General features: G+C 54.3%; 2 protein-coding genes across 8 annotated transcripts; one reads left to right on the forward strand and one right to left on the reverse strand.

Annotated features, from left to right (window-relative positions):
* Nucleotides 1-300: 300 nt before the first annotated feature.
* On the reverse strand, nucleotides 301-9,689 carry Abi3 (ABI family member 3). Of its 2 annotated transcripts, none has more exons than XM_076543204.1 (8): nucleotides 9,558-9,689; nucleotides 5,109-5,276; nucleotides 3,708-3,884; nucleotides 2,257-2,342; nucleotides 1,964-2,059; nucleotides 1,457-1,764; nucleotides 972-1,097; nucleotides 301-638 (listed from the first exon to the last, which is right to left on the reverse strand). In XM_076543204.1, exons 1-8 carry the CDS (start codon nucleotides 9,672-9,674, stop codon nucleotides 475-477), a joined length of 1,242 nt encoding a protein of 413 aa, XP_076399319.1. In that variant the 5' UTR covers nucleotides 9,675-9,689; the 3' UTR covers nucleotides 301-474. The 2 variants fall into 2 exon arrangements, with proteins under 2 accessions (XP_076399319.1, XP_076399318.1); XM_076543203.1 differs by having other exon boundaries at nucleotides 1,457-1,767.
* A 104-nt stretch (nucleotides 9,690-9,793) lies between these two features.
* Nucleotides 9,794-13,878, forward strand: Gngt2 (G protein subunit gamma transducin 2). 6 transcript variants are annotated; one of them, XM_076543207.1, is made up of 4 exons: nucleotides 9,794-9,814; nucleotides 11,363-11,446; nucleotides 12,770-12,859; nucleotides 13,625-13,878. In XM_076543207.1, the coding sequence occupies exons 3-4, from the start codon at nucleotides 12,776-12,778 to the stop codon at nucleotides 13,748-13,750; spliced, it is 210 nt and encodes a 69-aa protein (XP_076399322.1). In that variant the 5' UTR covers nucleotides 9,794-9,814; nucleotides 11,363-11,446; nucleotides 12,770-12,775; the 3' UTR covers nucleotides 13,751-13,878. The 6 variants fall into 6 exon arrangements, with proteins under 6 accessions (XP_076399322.1, XP_076399321.1, XP_015863430.1 ...); XM_076543206.1 differs by lacking the exon at nucleotides 9,794-9,814 and adding an exon at nucleotides 9,841-9,963; XM_042282672.2 differs by lacking the exon at nucleotides 9,794-9,814 and adding an exon at nucleotides 10,202-10,932 and having other exon boundaries at nucleotides 11,242-11,446.
* The last annotated feature ends 948 nt before the right edge of the window (nucleotides 13,879-14,826 follow it).

Below are 14,826 nucleotides of genomic sequence, written 5' to 3' on the forward strand. Positions count from 1 at the left end.
GGTCTAGTGGGAACCCTAAAGAGGACTGGGATGGAAAGGTCCTCCTGGGTCAGTCTGCAGGGCTCTCTTGATGTCCCTTTCCATTACAAAACCCTGGCCCTCTAGCCCTGCGGGGCAAGAATCAGGAGGCCATCAGTTTTATTCAAAGCTGGCAACTTGCTCTTTATGAGCTAGGGGTCCTCTGGGCAAGGTGCCTGAACTTCTTGGCTTTTAGTTTTTTTTTTCAGGGGGGGGGTCCCCCATCTGCAGCAATTCTCTTGTGTACCACCTCTCTCTAGCCTCTCCCCCCTCCCCCCCCCCCCCGCCCCCGACCCCAGACACACACTTCCCCACTGCTGTGTGGAGCAGGGACCGAACACCATTCACAGCCCAAGAGGTAGACAGGTCCTTAGTCCAGCCTTGGCTGCGGAGCTGGCTTCTTGGGACTCAGGAGGCCCACTGAGGCAGTGCTGGGTTGGTGCAGGGACGGATCTGTCAGCAGCTGGGCTCCACGTAGTTCCCTGGGAAGAATCCAGCGCCCTCTGAGCTGACCCCCTCACACCAGCCGTCGGAGTAGCGGCGTGTGACGCAGATGACGGTGCCCTCGGAGAAGGAGAGCTCGTTGTCCTTCTGGCGGGTGTATGGGTATAATGTCACCACTGCAGGGCAGGAAAGAAAAGCTTGCGAGAGGGTCCTCTGCTCCCCCAGTGGTACAGGAGCCCTAATACAGCGCTCTAGGGAGCATGTGGGGAGAAGACTGTAGGAAGAGCGTCCGAGCCTTTACATCCCTCCCCAGCCCAGGCAATATTCAACACCAGGCCAGCTGCTCTTTTCCTAGCAGGCTTCAGAACTCAGTTCCCAAAGGAAGGGGATGGAGAGACAAAATAGGGTCACACCTTTAGCAGGGAGAGCGAATGCCCCTGGGTCAGGGCAACAGAGGCCAGAAACCTGGCAATAGAGCCTGGTGCTTTTCAGTCCTAAGAGGACGGTACCTTTCTCCAAGTAGGCAGCAGGGACCCAGCTGGGCTCATCTGGTCCAAAACCTGGTGGGGGCGGAGGCAGCAGCCCCAGTTCATCCCCCTCCAGAGCTGGAGGAGGGGGCAGGGGCAGCTCTGCTTCTGGGAAGGCAGAAAAAAAAAATACATGTGTGTGTATGTCGTACATGTATGGTGGCACCGTCCTCAGGATCTAACCAGTGTGTGTCGTCACCCACAATGCCCCCAGCCCATTGGTGGTGCTTGGAAGGACTCGGCACAGGGTAGGCAGACCCTGCTGGGCAACCCTTACCCAGGCGGGTTAAGCCTATAACGGCCTTGTCAAAGTTAACTTCAAATGAGAAGCTCCAAACACAGGGCCAGTGTAAAACAGGCTCGGTTCACTGATTCCCTGGGGTTCCGGAGGAGCACAAGGTTGGAGCCCCAAAGGATGGATGAGAATCTCTAGTGGGTGGGGGTGAGGGGGGATGGGCACTTCTTACCTGGAGGGGACTGGGACACGTCCAGCGGAGGAGGCGGTAAGAAGACCTCAGCGGAGGCTGCTGGAGGAGGCGGGGTTGCCAGTGCTAGAGGTGGAGGGGGCGGGGTGGCAGGAGCTAGAGGTGGAGGGGGCGGGGTGGCAGGAGCTAGAGGTGGAGGGGGCGGGGTTGCCAGTGCTAGAGGTGGAGGGGGCGGGATGGCAGGAGCTAGAAGTGGAGGGGGCGGGGTGGCAGGAGCTAGAGGTGGAGGAGGCGGGGTGTTAGATGCTGCCTGTCCCTTGGATTGGGGGATCCCACCGGCACCTTCCGCACTGCTAAAGACCAGAGAACACGCAGATGAGGGGAGCCTTCTAACTCAGCATCCCCCAAGGGGCCCCTCCAACCCAAAATCTGGCCTCATTATTTTTCCCACCCAGCGGTCCTTAGGTCTCAACCCCAGAGGTCTGGCAGGAACCCCCCCCCTCTAAAATTCCACCTACTGTCTACCCCCCACTAGACTCAAGCACTCACCCCGCCGAGGCCAAGGAAGACGCGGAGGAGGCAGCGGAGAGCTTGCCGTCGGGCACGGAGGGCAGCTGCACCGGCTCGGGGATCCGGGGTGGTCTCCTGGGGGTGGAGCAGCGTGGCATGAGGAGGGAGAGGGGGGGCCTCTGCCGAGCAGGACCGGGGTAGCTCGTGGAGGGACAAGCTGGGTGCCAGGCTCAGGAGCACCAAGGCGCTAGGTGCTGCGGGCAAGGGGTAGGGGGGCAGTTGAGAACCACAGGGCCTGGGCAGAGCTGATGGGAATGGCCGGGAGGCCTCACCCCAGCGTGGCGGAAGCAGGTGTAGCAGGTGCCTTGATGCTCTTGCGAGACAGGGTCCCGGTCCGCGACAGCTGCGTGCTCAAGTCCTGGGGGGAGGGTTGACATCTGAGGCTAGGGGAGCAAACCTCACCCTCATCCCTAAGAGGGATTGGGGGAGGGCCGAACGAGACCTGGGAGGACTAGCCAGACTCAGCAAGTTCCTACTTCCACTTTCCAACCCGCCTCCCGCCCTACCCCCACCCCAGACGCGGGTGTCCTTGCCGGCGCCACAGGGCCTTAAGTCTGCAGCGGGTCCCACAGAGCCACCCACCCCCACCGAAAGAAACCCGCAAGCACAGACTAGTCTAAAGGCCACTTCCTCTGCATAGCCACGGAGACTTTGCACCCCCACACTATAGCAACTCTGCAAGGATCTGGGTGGCTTTGGTGGTCCTTAGCTCTGACTCGAGGTCTCCTCCAGCAAGAGTGGAGAAGGGAGACACATCACACAGAACTCATTTCCATAAACTTATGGGACTGACCTCCCCAAATTCAAGGCAGAGGGATGGCAGAACCTAAGACACTTAGGAGAGTCGTTGATAGAGGGCAGCCCCCAATGCAAGAGACGTCTCTGACTTCGGGACTTCCCCCAGGATGAGCACCTGGGGCCCATGTTCTCTGTCACCCTGCCTCTCTAGAGACAAGACAGAGGGAACCTGAGGCATAAAGGAGAGGGTGGAGGCTGGGCATAGAGTTCAGGGCTGGAGCTTGTGCTGAGCTTATGGGAGACCTGGGTTCCATCCACAGCACCGTCAAAAGAAAAAAAGATGAGAAGGTTGGATTGCAGAAAGAACTTACGGGGACCTGGGAGCTGAGGGGAAGACTTGTTCTCCCTTGTGTGTGTGTGTGGGGGGGGCTGCCATAATACAAGAGGTTAAGACCCAGGAGAGCTTCGAATCTGCTAGGAAGGAGTGGTGACAAAAGGTGACAACATGAACTATGTCCCCTCCACCAGCTGCTCTCTGTTGCTGCCTCCTGCCCCTCCCACCAGCATTCTGGGGTGACTTCTTAGAGCCGTGACCTCAAACCCCCAGACAGAGGAAGTTGCTGTTCTCATGTGGCTGAGAAGCGGTTCTCAGGCACAGGTCCTGACGCCATCCCTCCACCCTCTTCCCCTTCACACACACACACACACACACACACACACACACACACACACCCAGTGCCCATGGTGGGGGCAGGGGCAGCTCGTGATCTTTGGAAGCAGAGTGTCTGAGTACGGAGCAGAGGGCAGTTAGGGACCTTGGGAGAGTGAGGGGCTTAGGCCGCGGCTCCTGGCCATGGAAGTGTGAGAGAGGCAGGGGCTGTGAGGGAGGACTAGAGCTTGGGAAGGAGACAGGCGGGAGCTCCCTGGCAGGAAAGGGTGGGCCGTGGGGACGGTAAAAAGTGGAAAGGGTAAAGCTTCCCTTTACCTTGATTCCATGGCCAACGTCATCCAAGCAGCCAAAGTTGAGGGGTCTTCTGTGGTAGGGAGTGAGGGGAGGTAGGCTCTCGGGAGGGATGACCTTCTGGCCAGGAGGCAGCCGCATGACGGTAGCCAAGGTGCCAATCTCCCTTCTGGCCACCTTTTCCATATGCATGTTCACCATCTGCGTGACAGGGTGGGGAGGTGACAGTGAGGGGCAGCCTGTCCAACACCACTCCCTTTAAGAGAGGGAGAAACCTTGCACTCAGGAGGCGGAGGCAGGTAGATAGGTCTCTGTGAGTTTGAGGCCAACTTGGTTTTGATGATGAGTTCCAGGCCAGCTACGACTACACAGTGAGACCCTGTCTCGAAAGAAAGAAAGGAGGAGGAAAGAATGGGGATCATGGGAGTCAGGGAAATCCAGAGGAGGTTTTGTGTGTCGTTGTCCGTCCATCCGTTCTCCCCGTCCCCCACCTCACCCCCCACCCGTCCTGGTAGCCATACAGCAATTGGGAAAAGAGCAGCAGAGAGGATGAAGGCACTTTGGAGCAACTTCCTGGTGGAAGAGGACAAGGTTATTATTAGCTGTCCAGGAAACAGAAGAAGAAAAGGGAAAACAACATCCCTGGGGAGGCTGGGAAGGGATTGAAGGACAGGGCAGCCTTTGGAGCAGAAGGACACAGTGTGGAGGTGGCAGAGAATTGTAACTAAGTCAGCTCTCCCCTCTAGGGGACAAACATGTGAATTAGCTTCCTCTTGGAATGTTCCCTCAGGCCTTGAGGGGTGGGACCTTGGATCTTCAGGAGGAAGAGGAAGACACACCCTATACGCTGACCCCTTGGGGACATATGGTCAGACCAAAAGTGTAATTTCACGAATACATGTGCCCTGCAGGGTCAAGAATCCAGGAAGGAAGGCTGAGGGTATTTGTGGGCCAAGGGTAGGGACTCGGTATGATGGTGTCAGGGATCCCTCTGGGGCTGAAAATGGGCTTGCCTAGCCAAGGGGAGGACACTTACTAATCATTGCCTATAATCATTGCCTATAATCATTGCCTATATTCCAATAATGGGATGGCCTTTAGTCTCTCCTGATCTCTGCAGGTACTGTGACCGGCAGACAAAGCTTCTACATATCCAGGGAGAGAGAGAGAGAGAGAGAGAGAGAGAGAGAGAGAGAGAGAGAGAGAGAGAGAGAGAGAGAGGGAGAGAGCGCTTTCAGAGAATTTTGCACTTAATGGGGTATCAAGGACCACACTAAGACATAGCCATGATGGAGGTCTCCAAGGTTCAGAAGGTGCCAACATTCTGTGGACATGGAGAAAAGCAAGAAACTCTTGTAGCGAATATTTGAGTGGGACTAAAGAGACTAGAGAGGGCTGAAAGGGGACGCCTCCCCACACCCTTACCTGGCTCAGCGTGCTGATCTTGGCTTCTACCTGCCGCAGGGCAGCGCCCTGTAGGTCCAGCATTCGAAGAGTATGCCCAGCCAGGTTACCCACTTGGTAGGCCACACTGGCCAGGGCCTGGGTGGTGAAAGCCATGGTCTCTTCTAATGCCTTCCGCTTGTCTGTGGCCTGAAATACACACAGCCTTGGCTTGAGGCCAGCACATTCCACTGCTTCCTAGGCAAGGTCTGGTGGGACCAGAAGAGAATCTAAGGAAGGCGGGAGCTGAACTTGGAGAACGCCACAGTCCTTAGATGCTTGAGGTAGCTTCCGGAAGGATGATGTTGTAGTAAGAGGGTTACAAGGGGTGTTAGGTAAACATGTCTGCAGCCTGGGAGAATTGCCTGTGGGGATGGGGAGGGGTCCTCTCCTCCAATAGTTGAGGTGAGGATTGAGTTGAGAGGACCAGACCCTACTGCCTTCCTCAGCAAGTGCCTCTTTGCAGGCTGGATGGTGAGGAGTAGAAAGGAAAGAGGAAGGTGATGCTGGCCTGAGGAGACATAACTAAATGTAAAAACCAACCAACCAATACCACACCCTTACCCTAAACCTGCAAACCAAAGCCCCCTCGGAGGAAGGCCAGAGCCTAACAGCCCCCAGCTGGCCTTGAACTTCTTTAGCCGCCATCCACAGGCAGGTGTGTAAGAACTTAGAAAAGGACTCTGTGTCCCAGAACCAGAATGTTTTTCTTTTTTTTGTGACAGGGTTTCATGTAGTCCAGGCCTCAAACTCTGTTGTAACCAAGGCTGGCCTCGAACTCCTGATTCTCCTGCTTCCATCTCCGAAGTGCTAGGATTACAGGTGTGTGCAACCACACTTGGCTTTAAAACACCCCCTCCCCGTTACACACCCCCGTTGCTCCTCTCCAGCCATCCTGGCCACTGGGGTTCTGTTCTCTAACAAGCTGGATCGTTTCCACCTCGGGGCCTTGGTGCCTGTACTTCCTGTCCCTTTTTTTTTTTTTTTCCAGCTCCCCCCTCCAGCCAAATATAAGCACCACAAAAACAGAGAGCTGGTCCATCCTTTCCGGCATCCTTTGCTGGCATAGTCCCCACCACACCGAAGATAGGAAATAACTATGCATGTGTTGGCCGATGGGCAGGTCGAAGGGGAACCCAGCAGGAGTTAGGCAGCTTCCTACTGCATGCCAGACACTAGCCAGTGCCACACTGCCAGTCAGTGGAAAAGGGGTGGCCAGAGAGTGGCTAAAGACAAAAGAACTTTTTTTTTTTTTTTGGGTCCCAGACCAGACTTGGGGGCTGGGTAAACCTTCTTGGGTCTCTTGCTTCCCCAAGCCGCTTCCTCCTTCGCCATCGACCATGAGCCTGCCCACTGAAGCCTGTCCCTTTCTGGAGGCGGGGGAGGGGCAGAGACAAGTCCAGAGCAGAGGAGGCAGGCCAGGGTGTATACCCTGCGGCCTCCTGGCTCGGAACTTTGTGTACTCCATAGGACCTGTCACCGGCACTGCGAGAGCTGTGTCCTCAGTGAGAGCTGGATTCCTCTTGTGTAGTCTGAACTAGAACCTTCTGGAAAACCCATGCCATGGTCCTCCCCTCCCTGCTTTTCTGTTCTGACAGCAGGAAAGCGATGTTCATTTGTGCCTATTTACATATAATCTGCATATGCAATGAAAATTTACATTTCATCAGCATATGCCACCCAAAGCCTTGAATAGGCAAAGAAACTAGAAAGGACTACAGGCTTTGTTCTAGATCTTGGCTTAAAGGGTAATAAAACCGGCCCCCTCTGCTCCTGGACTGTTCCCTCCCCAGCACAGCACACGGACTTAGCAACCAAAACAAGAGTTGTCTGCTCTGGGTATCTCCAGATGTCTTTACCCTCTAGCTTTGGTCTTGACCCACAGTGAAGTCTGGAGGAATAAGAGTCTGGGACCCTTCATCTAAGCTGGGTGTTTATCATGCAAATGACCCTGTTTGTACACTCAGTCAACCCTGACTGAGAACCCTACACTTGACCCATCCACCCGCTGCCTTTCCCCTTGGGCTTCTGACTACTCATTAGTGGGGAAGGATGGGATGGAGACCTTAGAAAAGACATCACCCTACACTTTCCTCTGTAGACAGACAGGCAGGGATGGTCATTGATTGTACGGTCTAGGAGGCAGCACTCTGCACAAAGGAAGGCAGGGATTCCAACCTGGGTCAGGGTTTCTGATCCCCCGAGTGTCTGCCAAGGCTGTCACCCCAATAGAGTGGGTTCCGTTAGTCCTTCACAATGGAATGGTAACAGCAGCAATAATAGCTGCATTTATGCTGCCTTTCTTACAGGATGGTGGGCCTGGGCAACTGCTTCAACACATTGTTCCAGTTCATACTTGTTTGGAGAAGGTATAGAACCTCAGAGGAACTCCACCCACCCCCAAATGCTGGCACAGGCCTGTAATCCCAGTCTTCTGCAGCTGCGGCAGACAGGTCAGGAATTCAAGGCCAGCCTGAAGTATAGAGAGACAGACAGGACAGAAAGGAAGGAAGGAAGAGAAAGAGAAAGAGAGAAAGAAAGAAAGAAAGACCAATGGGAACCTCACCATAGATTCCTAAGTGGATAGATGGAAGACCTGGGGACTCAGCCTTGTGGCTTCAGTTCCTGTGTGCACACCAATTGTACACATGGGATTGGATCCACCAGCAGGACTTGGGGGTGTAGGAAAGGACCGCTTCCATCCCTGCCAGGGGAGCATGCCGAAGTGCTGGGGGTGGGGGGCAGGCCGGGGCAGAGCTGGTTTATAAGCCACATGCCAGATCATCTAGCTACAGTCTAGGTGTACATCTAGCTACACTCAGCATCACACACACACACAGCAGAATGACATGGAAGGTAGCACTGTGGTCTAAAGGGTTAGTAACTGGACTCTGAGTCAGAACTCTGGCTGCTTTTTGTTTGGGGTTTTGATTTGTTGTTTTGGGCTCTTTGAGGCAGTGTCGTGCTAAGTAACCCTGACTGGCTTGGGCTCACTTATGTGGAGACTATAAGGCAGGTCTTGAACTTTTGGAGATCCCCCTGCTGTAGCCTCCCCAGTGCTGAGATCATGGGTATGGACCACCACAACCAGCTAGAATTCGGAGTTTGAATCCTGTCCTGGTGACTATCTTGGAGGCCTCTGGGAGCACAGTTTAACCCTTTCCAAACCTCAGCTTCCTCATTGTGACCCATGAACGGTCCTCACCTCACAGGACTGGGGACAAAAAGAGTCTGTTGGGGGCAGGGTACAGAGAGATGCCCTTTCCCACAGGCATTTGCTCCTCTTCTCTTCCCAGACCCCTTACTATAGGAAGGGGCCCCTGGTGTTGTCTCACAGTTTGGCCAGGGGTAAGAGGTCAAAGACTTCGCCTGTCACTCTTAACGGAGCAGAGGAAACTGAGGACAAAGAGTGCAGATAAACTGTCCCCAGTGACACACCGTATCAGGCAGGCAGAAGGATGGAGAGGCAGGGGCCCGGGTGAGAGGGCGGGGAGGCCATGCTTGGTTCTGCTGTTCCAGAGCTGGGTCACCCTGGACATGTCACCTCCCCTCCCTGAGCGGCTGTTTGCACACTTGGAATTCCAGTCTTTGTCTCACACGGTGACTGTGAGGGTTGACAGAGGCAGATGGGCAGCTGCTAGGTCCCCTGCCCCTCTCCCCTCCCCAGGAACCAAAGCTAAGGAACAAGCATGAGATCCACAAGACTCCTCCAGGCTGGAGTGAGGCTTAGCTCAGCAAAAAAGTACTTCCCAGACAGCCCTGGGCTCCCTTCCCAAGGCCTTGAGAAACCGGAACAAGAGGACACATGACACACACAACAGCCAGGTGAGGTGGTGGGAGCCTGTAATCCCAGCACTGGGGGCTCAGACAGGAGGACCAACCTGAGCTACAGTGAACTGGACAGTCCGGGCCATACAGGGAGACCCTGTCTCAAAATCTTCAAATAAACACAAATTGGAGTCTGCTCCCTAGTGCCTCCCTCCTCATCGGCTCTCAGCAGCCAGGCTGTAAGCCCCCTGCCTCTGCCTCAGACCTCTTCTCTCATCCCGATCTGCTCCGACCCTGCCCTGCTCTCCCTCAAACATCAAGGAACAAACTCCCGAGGGTGGAAGTTTTCCTGACGACCCCCCTAGAGCCAGCCTGCAGAGGGTACCAGCGCCCGTGAGAGGAAAGGCTCTTGTAGGTCTTTGTAAGGGATGAGCTGGGGCACGGTGGGAGAACAGACTAAGTGTACAGTGATGTATACACATCCTCTACCTCTGAGGTTATGTCAGAAGAAGTGCGGTGGCGCTTGGGAAACGTACGCTGTTGAAGCCTGAAGAGTCCTCAGCCAAGGCCAGAACAGGCACCTGTCAGAGGACCCTGCGAGGGGGACCGGGCTGCAAGTCCCCTCCCGGGATGGGTATCCCGGCACGCGCTCTCTCCACTTACCTGCACGTAGTTATCCTCGCAGTAGTTGGCCACCCGCAGCAGGGCGCTGTGGTTGCCCCGCAGAGCCTCCCGGCCCGTGGGGATGTCAAACTCCTGCAGCTGCTGCAGCTCCGCCATGGCTCCGGCCTCGGTGGGGTTCCCTGGGGAGCCTGCTGGTTTTGAGCCTCACCCTGCCCCTGATTGGCCCGCTCTGCTTTCCCTCCCTCTCACTACTTTTGGTTTCCTCTGCGTGAGAGACCCAAACTTGCCTGCAAAGGGTAGGCATGCTCGTTCCGGGACAAGAGGAAGTCAGACCCTGGGTCCTGGGCTTGTGTCTCTCTGTCCCCAGCTCAGGAGAAGGAGGGGGAAGCCAGGGGCCTGTTCGGGGGGCTCAACCTCCCAATCTCACCGGGCAAAGGAAGGCAAGGTCGGGGCATCTGGGATTGCTCCCTGGTCCCGGAGAGGAAGCTAGTCGATGGGGGGAGGGGGTCATAGAGACAGGAGGAAGGGGCTGGCCTGCAATGGGGGTGGATTTTCCACTCATGGAAGGAGGGAGGAAGGGCAGAGGGTGGGGGCTTCCTTGGGAAGCTTGGGGATGAGTCACCAAGGGATGGGGGAGTGGAGGGTGGATAGGATATGGAGATAAGTCATGGGGGGCGGGGCGGGGCTGGCAGTGCAACAACAATGGAAAACAGCCCATGCAGCAGCAAGAAGTATCAGGGTTAGACACCAGGAAGACCGTCTAGAATTCCTGGAGAAGCCTGGGCAAGCCTGTGAAGGGTCAAGCAGGGAGTCCCGGGACCTGTGCTTTGTGCCTGATGTAGGTAGGAGAAGATGAAACTGACCAAATAAGAACTATGAGGGACGCAGATGAGCAACAGGAAGGCCTTGGGTGGGGGACACCACCATTCCCGATGGATGTGTGGGTTTGAGGTATCACTGGCGGACAGAGTCTTGAGTGGGGCCCATTGTATTGACTGAGAGGCAAACGGGTTGATGATTCTGTCCTAAACTTGAGTTCTTGGCGCTCCCAGCTGGGAGTGGGACTTGATCCTGGGGCAAAGGACGGCCTTCTACAGCCCCTCCCCCTCCCAGTTCGTCATCCTCCTGGCAGAAGAGGAACCCTCACTGACCACATCAGTTCCTTAACATTCCCTCCAGAGAGTCCCTTGCTACTGGACTAATGTCAGTCAGAGCAGGAGCTCAGCTCTGCTAAATGTCATAGTCGTCGTCGGGTAGCCCTGGACGGGAGAGGGAAAGGGCAGGTTGTAGTTGTTGGGATCTGAAGAGAAGGCAGTTCCACACGCCAGGGAAGGCGTGGAGGCCAAGAAGCAAAGGCCATGGCATCGGGGTGACCGCAACCCCTGGATTGGAACGTTGAGCACTGGAAGTGAGGGTATGTTCTCATGGAGTGAGTGAAGAGTGAGCCTGGAGACCCTTGGAAGGTGACATTATGGGACCCCCTAATGGAAGGCACAGGGCTTCTGGATACGGAAAGCTAGGAGCTAGTGTGGAGTGTGTTGTCTGAGGGGGACCAGACTTGGAGCAGGCTCTGTGATGGACAAAGACAGGCAAGGGGAGCATGTGGGCTGGACTGAGATGTGAGATGGGGTTGGATTGGGGGGGGGTCACTAACGGAGAGCTGCTGATGTGGTGGTGCAGGGGCCCACAATGGAGGTGGCCTGTTTTTTTGCTTTGTGGTTAGAATAGTCAGTGTCTGCTGTGGAGGAGTGAAGGCCTGGGAGAATCAGGACTTATGACCCTGAGCTCATGATCAGCTTAGGCATTAGAGATTAGGCTTTGCCGACCATCTGCTTTATCTGAAGATTTTCAGCTGATGAGGCGCTAGCAGGTTCAAACACCATCGTGTCTGGGTCCTGGACTGGTGATTTCGGAGAGAGTGCTAGCAGGTAAGGAGGCTTTGGGGGCACTGGGCTGGGGTCTAGTCTTGGTATTACCGGGGTTAAGCAACAGGCTGGTTTACCCTGAGGGATGATGGTAATGATACTGTCAGAAATCAAAATAAGAAATGTGTTATGTACCAGGCAGTATGGCAGTGTTTCCCATGCATTATTTTCTCGTTTATTTCATGTGTATGAATGTTTTCCCTGCATGAATGTATGTGTACCACATGCATGCCTGGTTTTCACAGAGGTTAGAAGGGGGCATTGGATCCCCTGGAACTGGGGCTATGGATGGCTGTGAGCCAACAAGTGGGTGCTGGGAATTGAATCCTTGTCCTCTGTAAGGGCTATCAGTGCTCTGAAATGCCAAGCCGTCTCTCCAACAACCCCCATGCATTATTTTCTTAGTTCTCACAATAACAGTGTGGGTAGGGAGGTAGCTCAGTTGATAGAATGCTTGTCTAGCGTGCTCAACACCCCGGGTTCCATCCTCAGTAGCGTACAATCTAGGTATTGTGGTGCGTGCCCAGAACTCAGGAGGTAGAAGCAGAAGGATCGGGAGTTCAAAGTCATCCTCAGCTACATAAAGGGTTTGAGGCCTGGGCTACATGAGACACTATCTCAAAAAATAAAAGCAACGTGCCTATTATTATACTCATTTGCTGATGGGAAAACTAAGATTCTTTTTTCTTTCCTTTTTTTCTTTGGTTTTTCGAGACAGGGTTTCTCTGTGTTGCTTTGCGCCTTTCCTGGAACTCGCTTTGGAGACCAGGCTGGCCTTGAACTCACAGAGATCAGCCTGGCTCTGCCTCCCCAGTGCTGGGATAAAAGGTGTGCGCCACCACCGCCCAGCCCAGAAAACTAAGATTCAAAGAAGCTGAGTGACTTGTCCAAGGTCACACAGGAGGGAGCAGCAGAGCTGGGGGTCGCAGCTGGCCTCTGGCTGACCCATAGTCTTAACACTAGGCATACTGTCCCCTTGTCAGGACCTAGAGACAAAGCATCCTCCTGAATCCTTTCATGGAGCATTCACTTTTCGTCCCAGATTTCCACACTTAAAAACCCATTTTCCCTTCCTTTTTCTGTTTCCTTCTTAGAAAGGTTCTTATCCAAGGGCAAAGACTGAACTACCCTATCTCACTGACCACTTCCACTTCTCCTAAGTCTTCGTTTAGATAGAGCAAAGGGTGGAGGGATACTGTGAGGAAATGCTAGCCAATGAGGGATCTTGATTGCGGGGGTGTGGTCAGGGAGAGTGTGGAACTGGAGGCGTGGAGGGGGAAGTGCTCATGATTGTGGGATCCTGTCAAGGCTCTGGTCTCCCTCTAGGGCAGGATGGCCCAGGATCTCAGTGAGAAAGAGCTGCTGAGGATGGAGGTGGAGCAGCTGAAGAAGGAAGCGAAGAACCCTCGTGATCCGGTGAGTCCCTCGTCCCTCCTCCTCCAGCTTCTTCACCTTCCTGTTGGAGTTAAGAGGAGACATAGGCCCAGGACAGATCTCTGGACTGGGGTGGGATATAGAAGACGGTTGGGGTCCCTCTCACGTTCCTGGGCACAGGGGAGAGACTGAGAGCTGTGGGGAGCCCAGTGTGTGCAGCACTGGCCCCAGGCTGCGGTGGCCGTCAAGTGTTTGAGGGTCAGGTCAAGGGACTCCCTCTCCTCCCCCTCCCTCTTTCCTCCACCTCCTCTTTCTCTTTGACCTCAACCTGTAGCTAGAGTTTTCCTGCCTTGCCCACAGTCAGGACAAATCTCTGTCACCCGCCAGTCCCACAGCCACTCAGACCCAACCAAGTAAACACAGAGACTTATATTGCTTACAAACTGTATGGCCATGGCAGGCTTCTTGCTAACTGTTCTTATAGCTTAAATTAATCCATTTTTATAAATCTATACCTTGCCACGTGGCTCGTGGCTTACCGGCATCTTCACATGCTGCTTGTCATGGCGGCAGCTGGCAGTGACTCCTTCTGCCTTCCTGTTCTTTCTTTTCTCTTCTCTGTTAGTCCCGCCTATACTTCCTGCCTAGCCACTGGCCAATCAGTGTTTTATTTATTGACCAATCAGAGTGATTTGACATACAGACCATCCCACAGCATCAACCCTTCCCTGCCCATTTTCCTAAGATTCCATGTCATGGATTCTGAGAAACAAACAAGAGCTGTGACCATGTTTTGTCATCTTACAGATTTCCAAGACCGGAAAGGAAATCAAGGATTACGTAGAGGCCCAAGCTGGGGCTGACCCTCTTCTCAAAGGCATCCCAGAAGACAAGAATCCCTTCAAGGAGAAAGGCACTTGTGTGATAAGCTGATGGCCCAGAGCACCCCCACTTTTTTCCCGTTCCTCCTCACCCAGGCCCAAGTGTGCTGGGATCCCCAGGGACCATTGTTTACCTCCTCTTGAATTTAAAATGAGTAAAGATGCTGGGGAAAAAATGCACACTGAGTCAATTCTCAATCCTGCTTCCCACCCTGTCCTCCACCTGCCTGCCTTTGCCTTTTTTTTTTTCCTTCCAGAGCTGAGGACCAAACCCAGGGCCTTGTGCTTGTTAGGCAAGCGCTCTACCACTGAGCTAAATCCCCAACCCCCCTGCCTTTGCTTATGATAGGGCAAGGGGCAGAGAGACACAGTGAGGCCATGCTAACCAGTGCGGGGCCTCCACTGGGAGATGTGGCGAGAAGAATGTAGAATTGAAGGCATGGAGGGAGACCCCACTTGAGGAGAATTTCCCAGCTGAGCAGGTGGCACATGTGTGGCAGGTCAGGAAGAATCTGCAGTGCCCTGAGGCCCCAGAGGACAGTTCTAGGGAGCATTCACCTAGAAGGGCCCCACCCTGACTTTTCTTCCTCTCCTCCTCGATGTAGTTTGGGCTAAAGATTGGGATGAGGGCTTCCCTGCCCCATGGCCTATCCTGATATACCCTTTCTAGTTATTTAGACCACAGCAGGAGGTAGGAGTTCAGATGGGAGAGTGCTTGCCTGGCATGGAGGAGACCCAGGGTTCCATTCCCAGCACCACATAAACTGGGCATGGCAGCCCTTGCCTAAAATGCCAGCCCTGGGGAGTTAGAGGCTGGAAGATGAGAAATTGAAGGCCATGCTTACTACATAGGAAGTTTGAGACCAGCCTAGGCTATGGAGGACCCTGTCTCAATAAAATAAAACAAAATAAGAAGCAAAACAAAAAAACTACATTAGCTGGGATGGCCTGAAGACTGGGGGTGGGGGCTGGGGAGAGATTTTGTAGGGTCATGATCACATGGTTTATTTAATGTACTGAGTTTCTGTTATGTGTTAATGTATTAGGCAGTACAGCCAGAAGTATGTGCAAGACTAGCTGGTTCATATTTTCATGGAATGTGGTAGAGAAAACCTAAGGAATTTGCAG

Source organism: Peromyscus maniculatus, chromosome 8 (genome assembly GCF_049852395.1).
Source record: "Peromyscus maniculatus bairdii isolate BWxNUB_F1_BW_parent chromosome 8, HU_Pman_BW_mat_3.1, whole genome shotgun sequence".
NCBI lineage: Eukaryota > Metazoa > Chordata > Mammalia > Rodentia > Cricetidae > Peromyscus > Peromyscus maniculatus.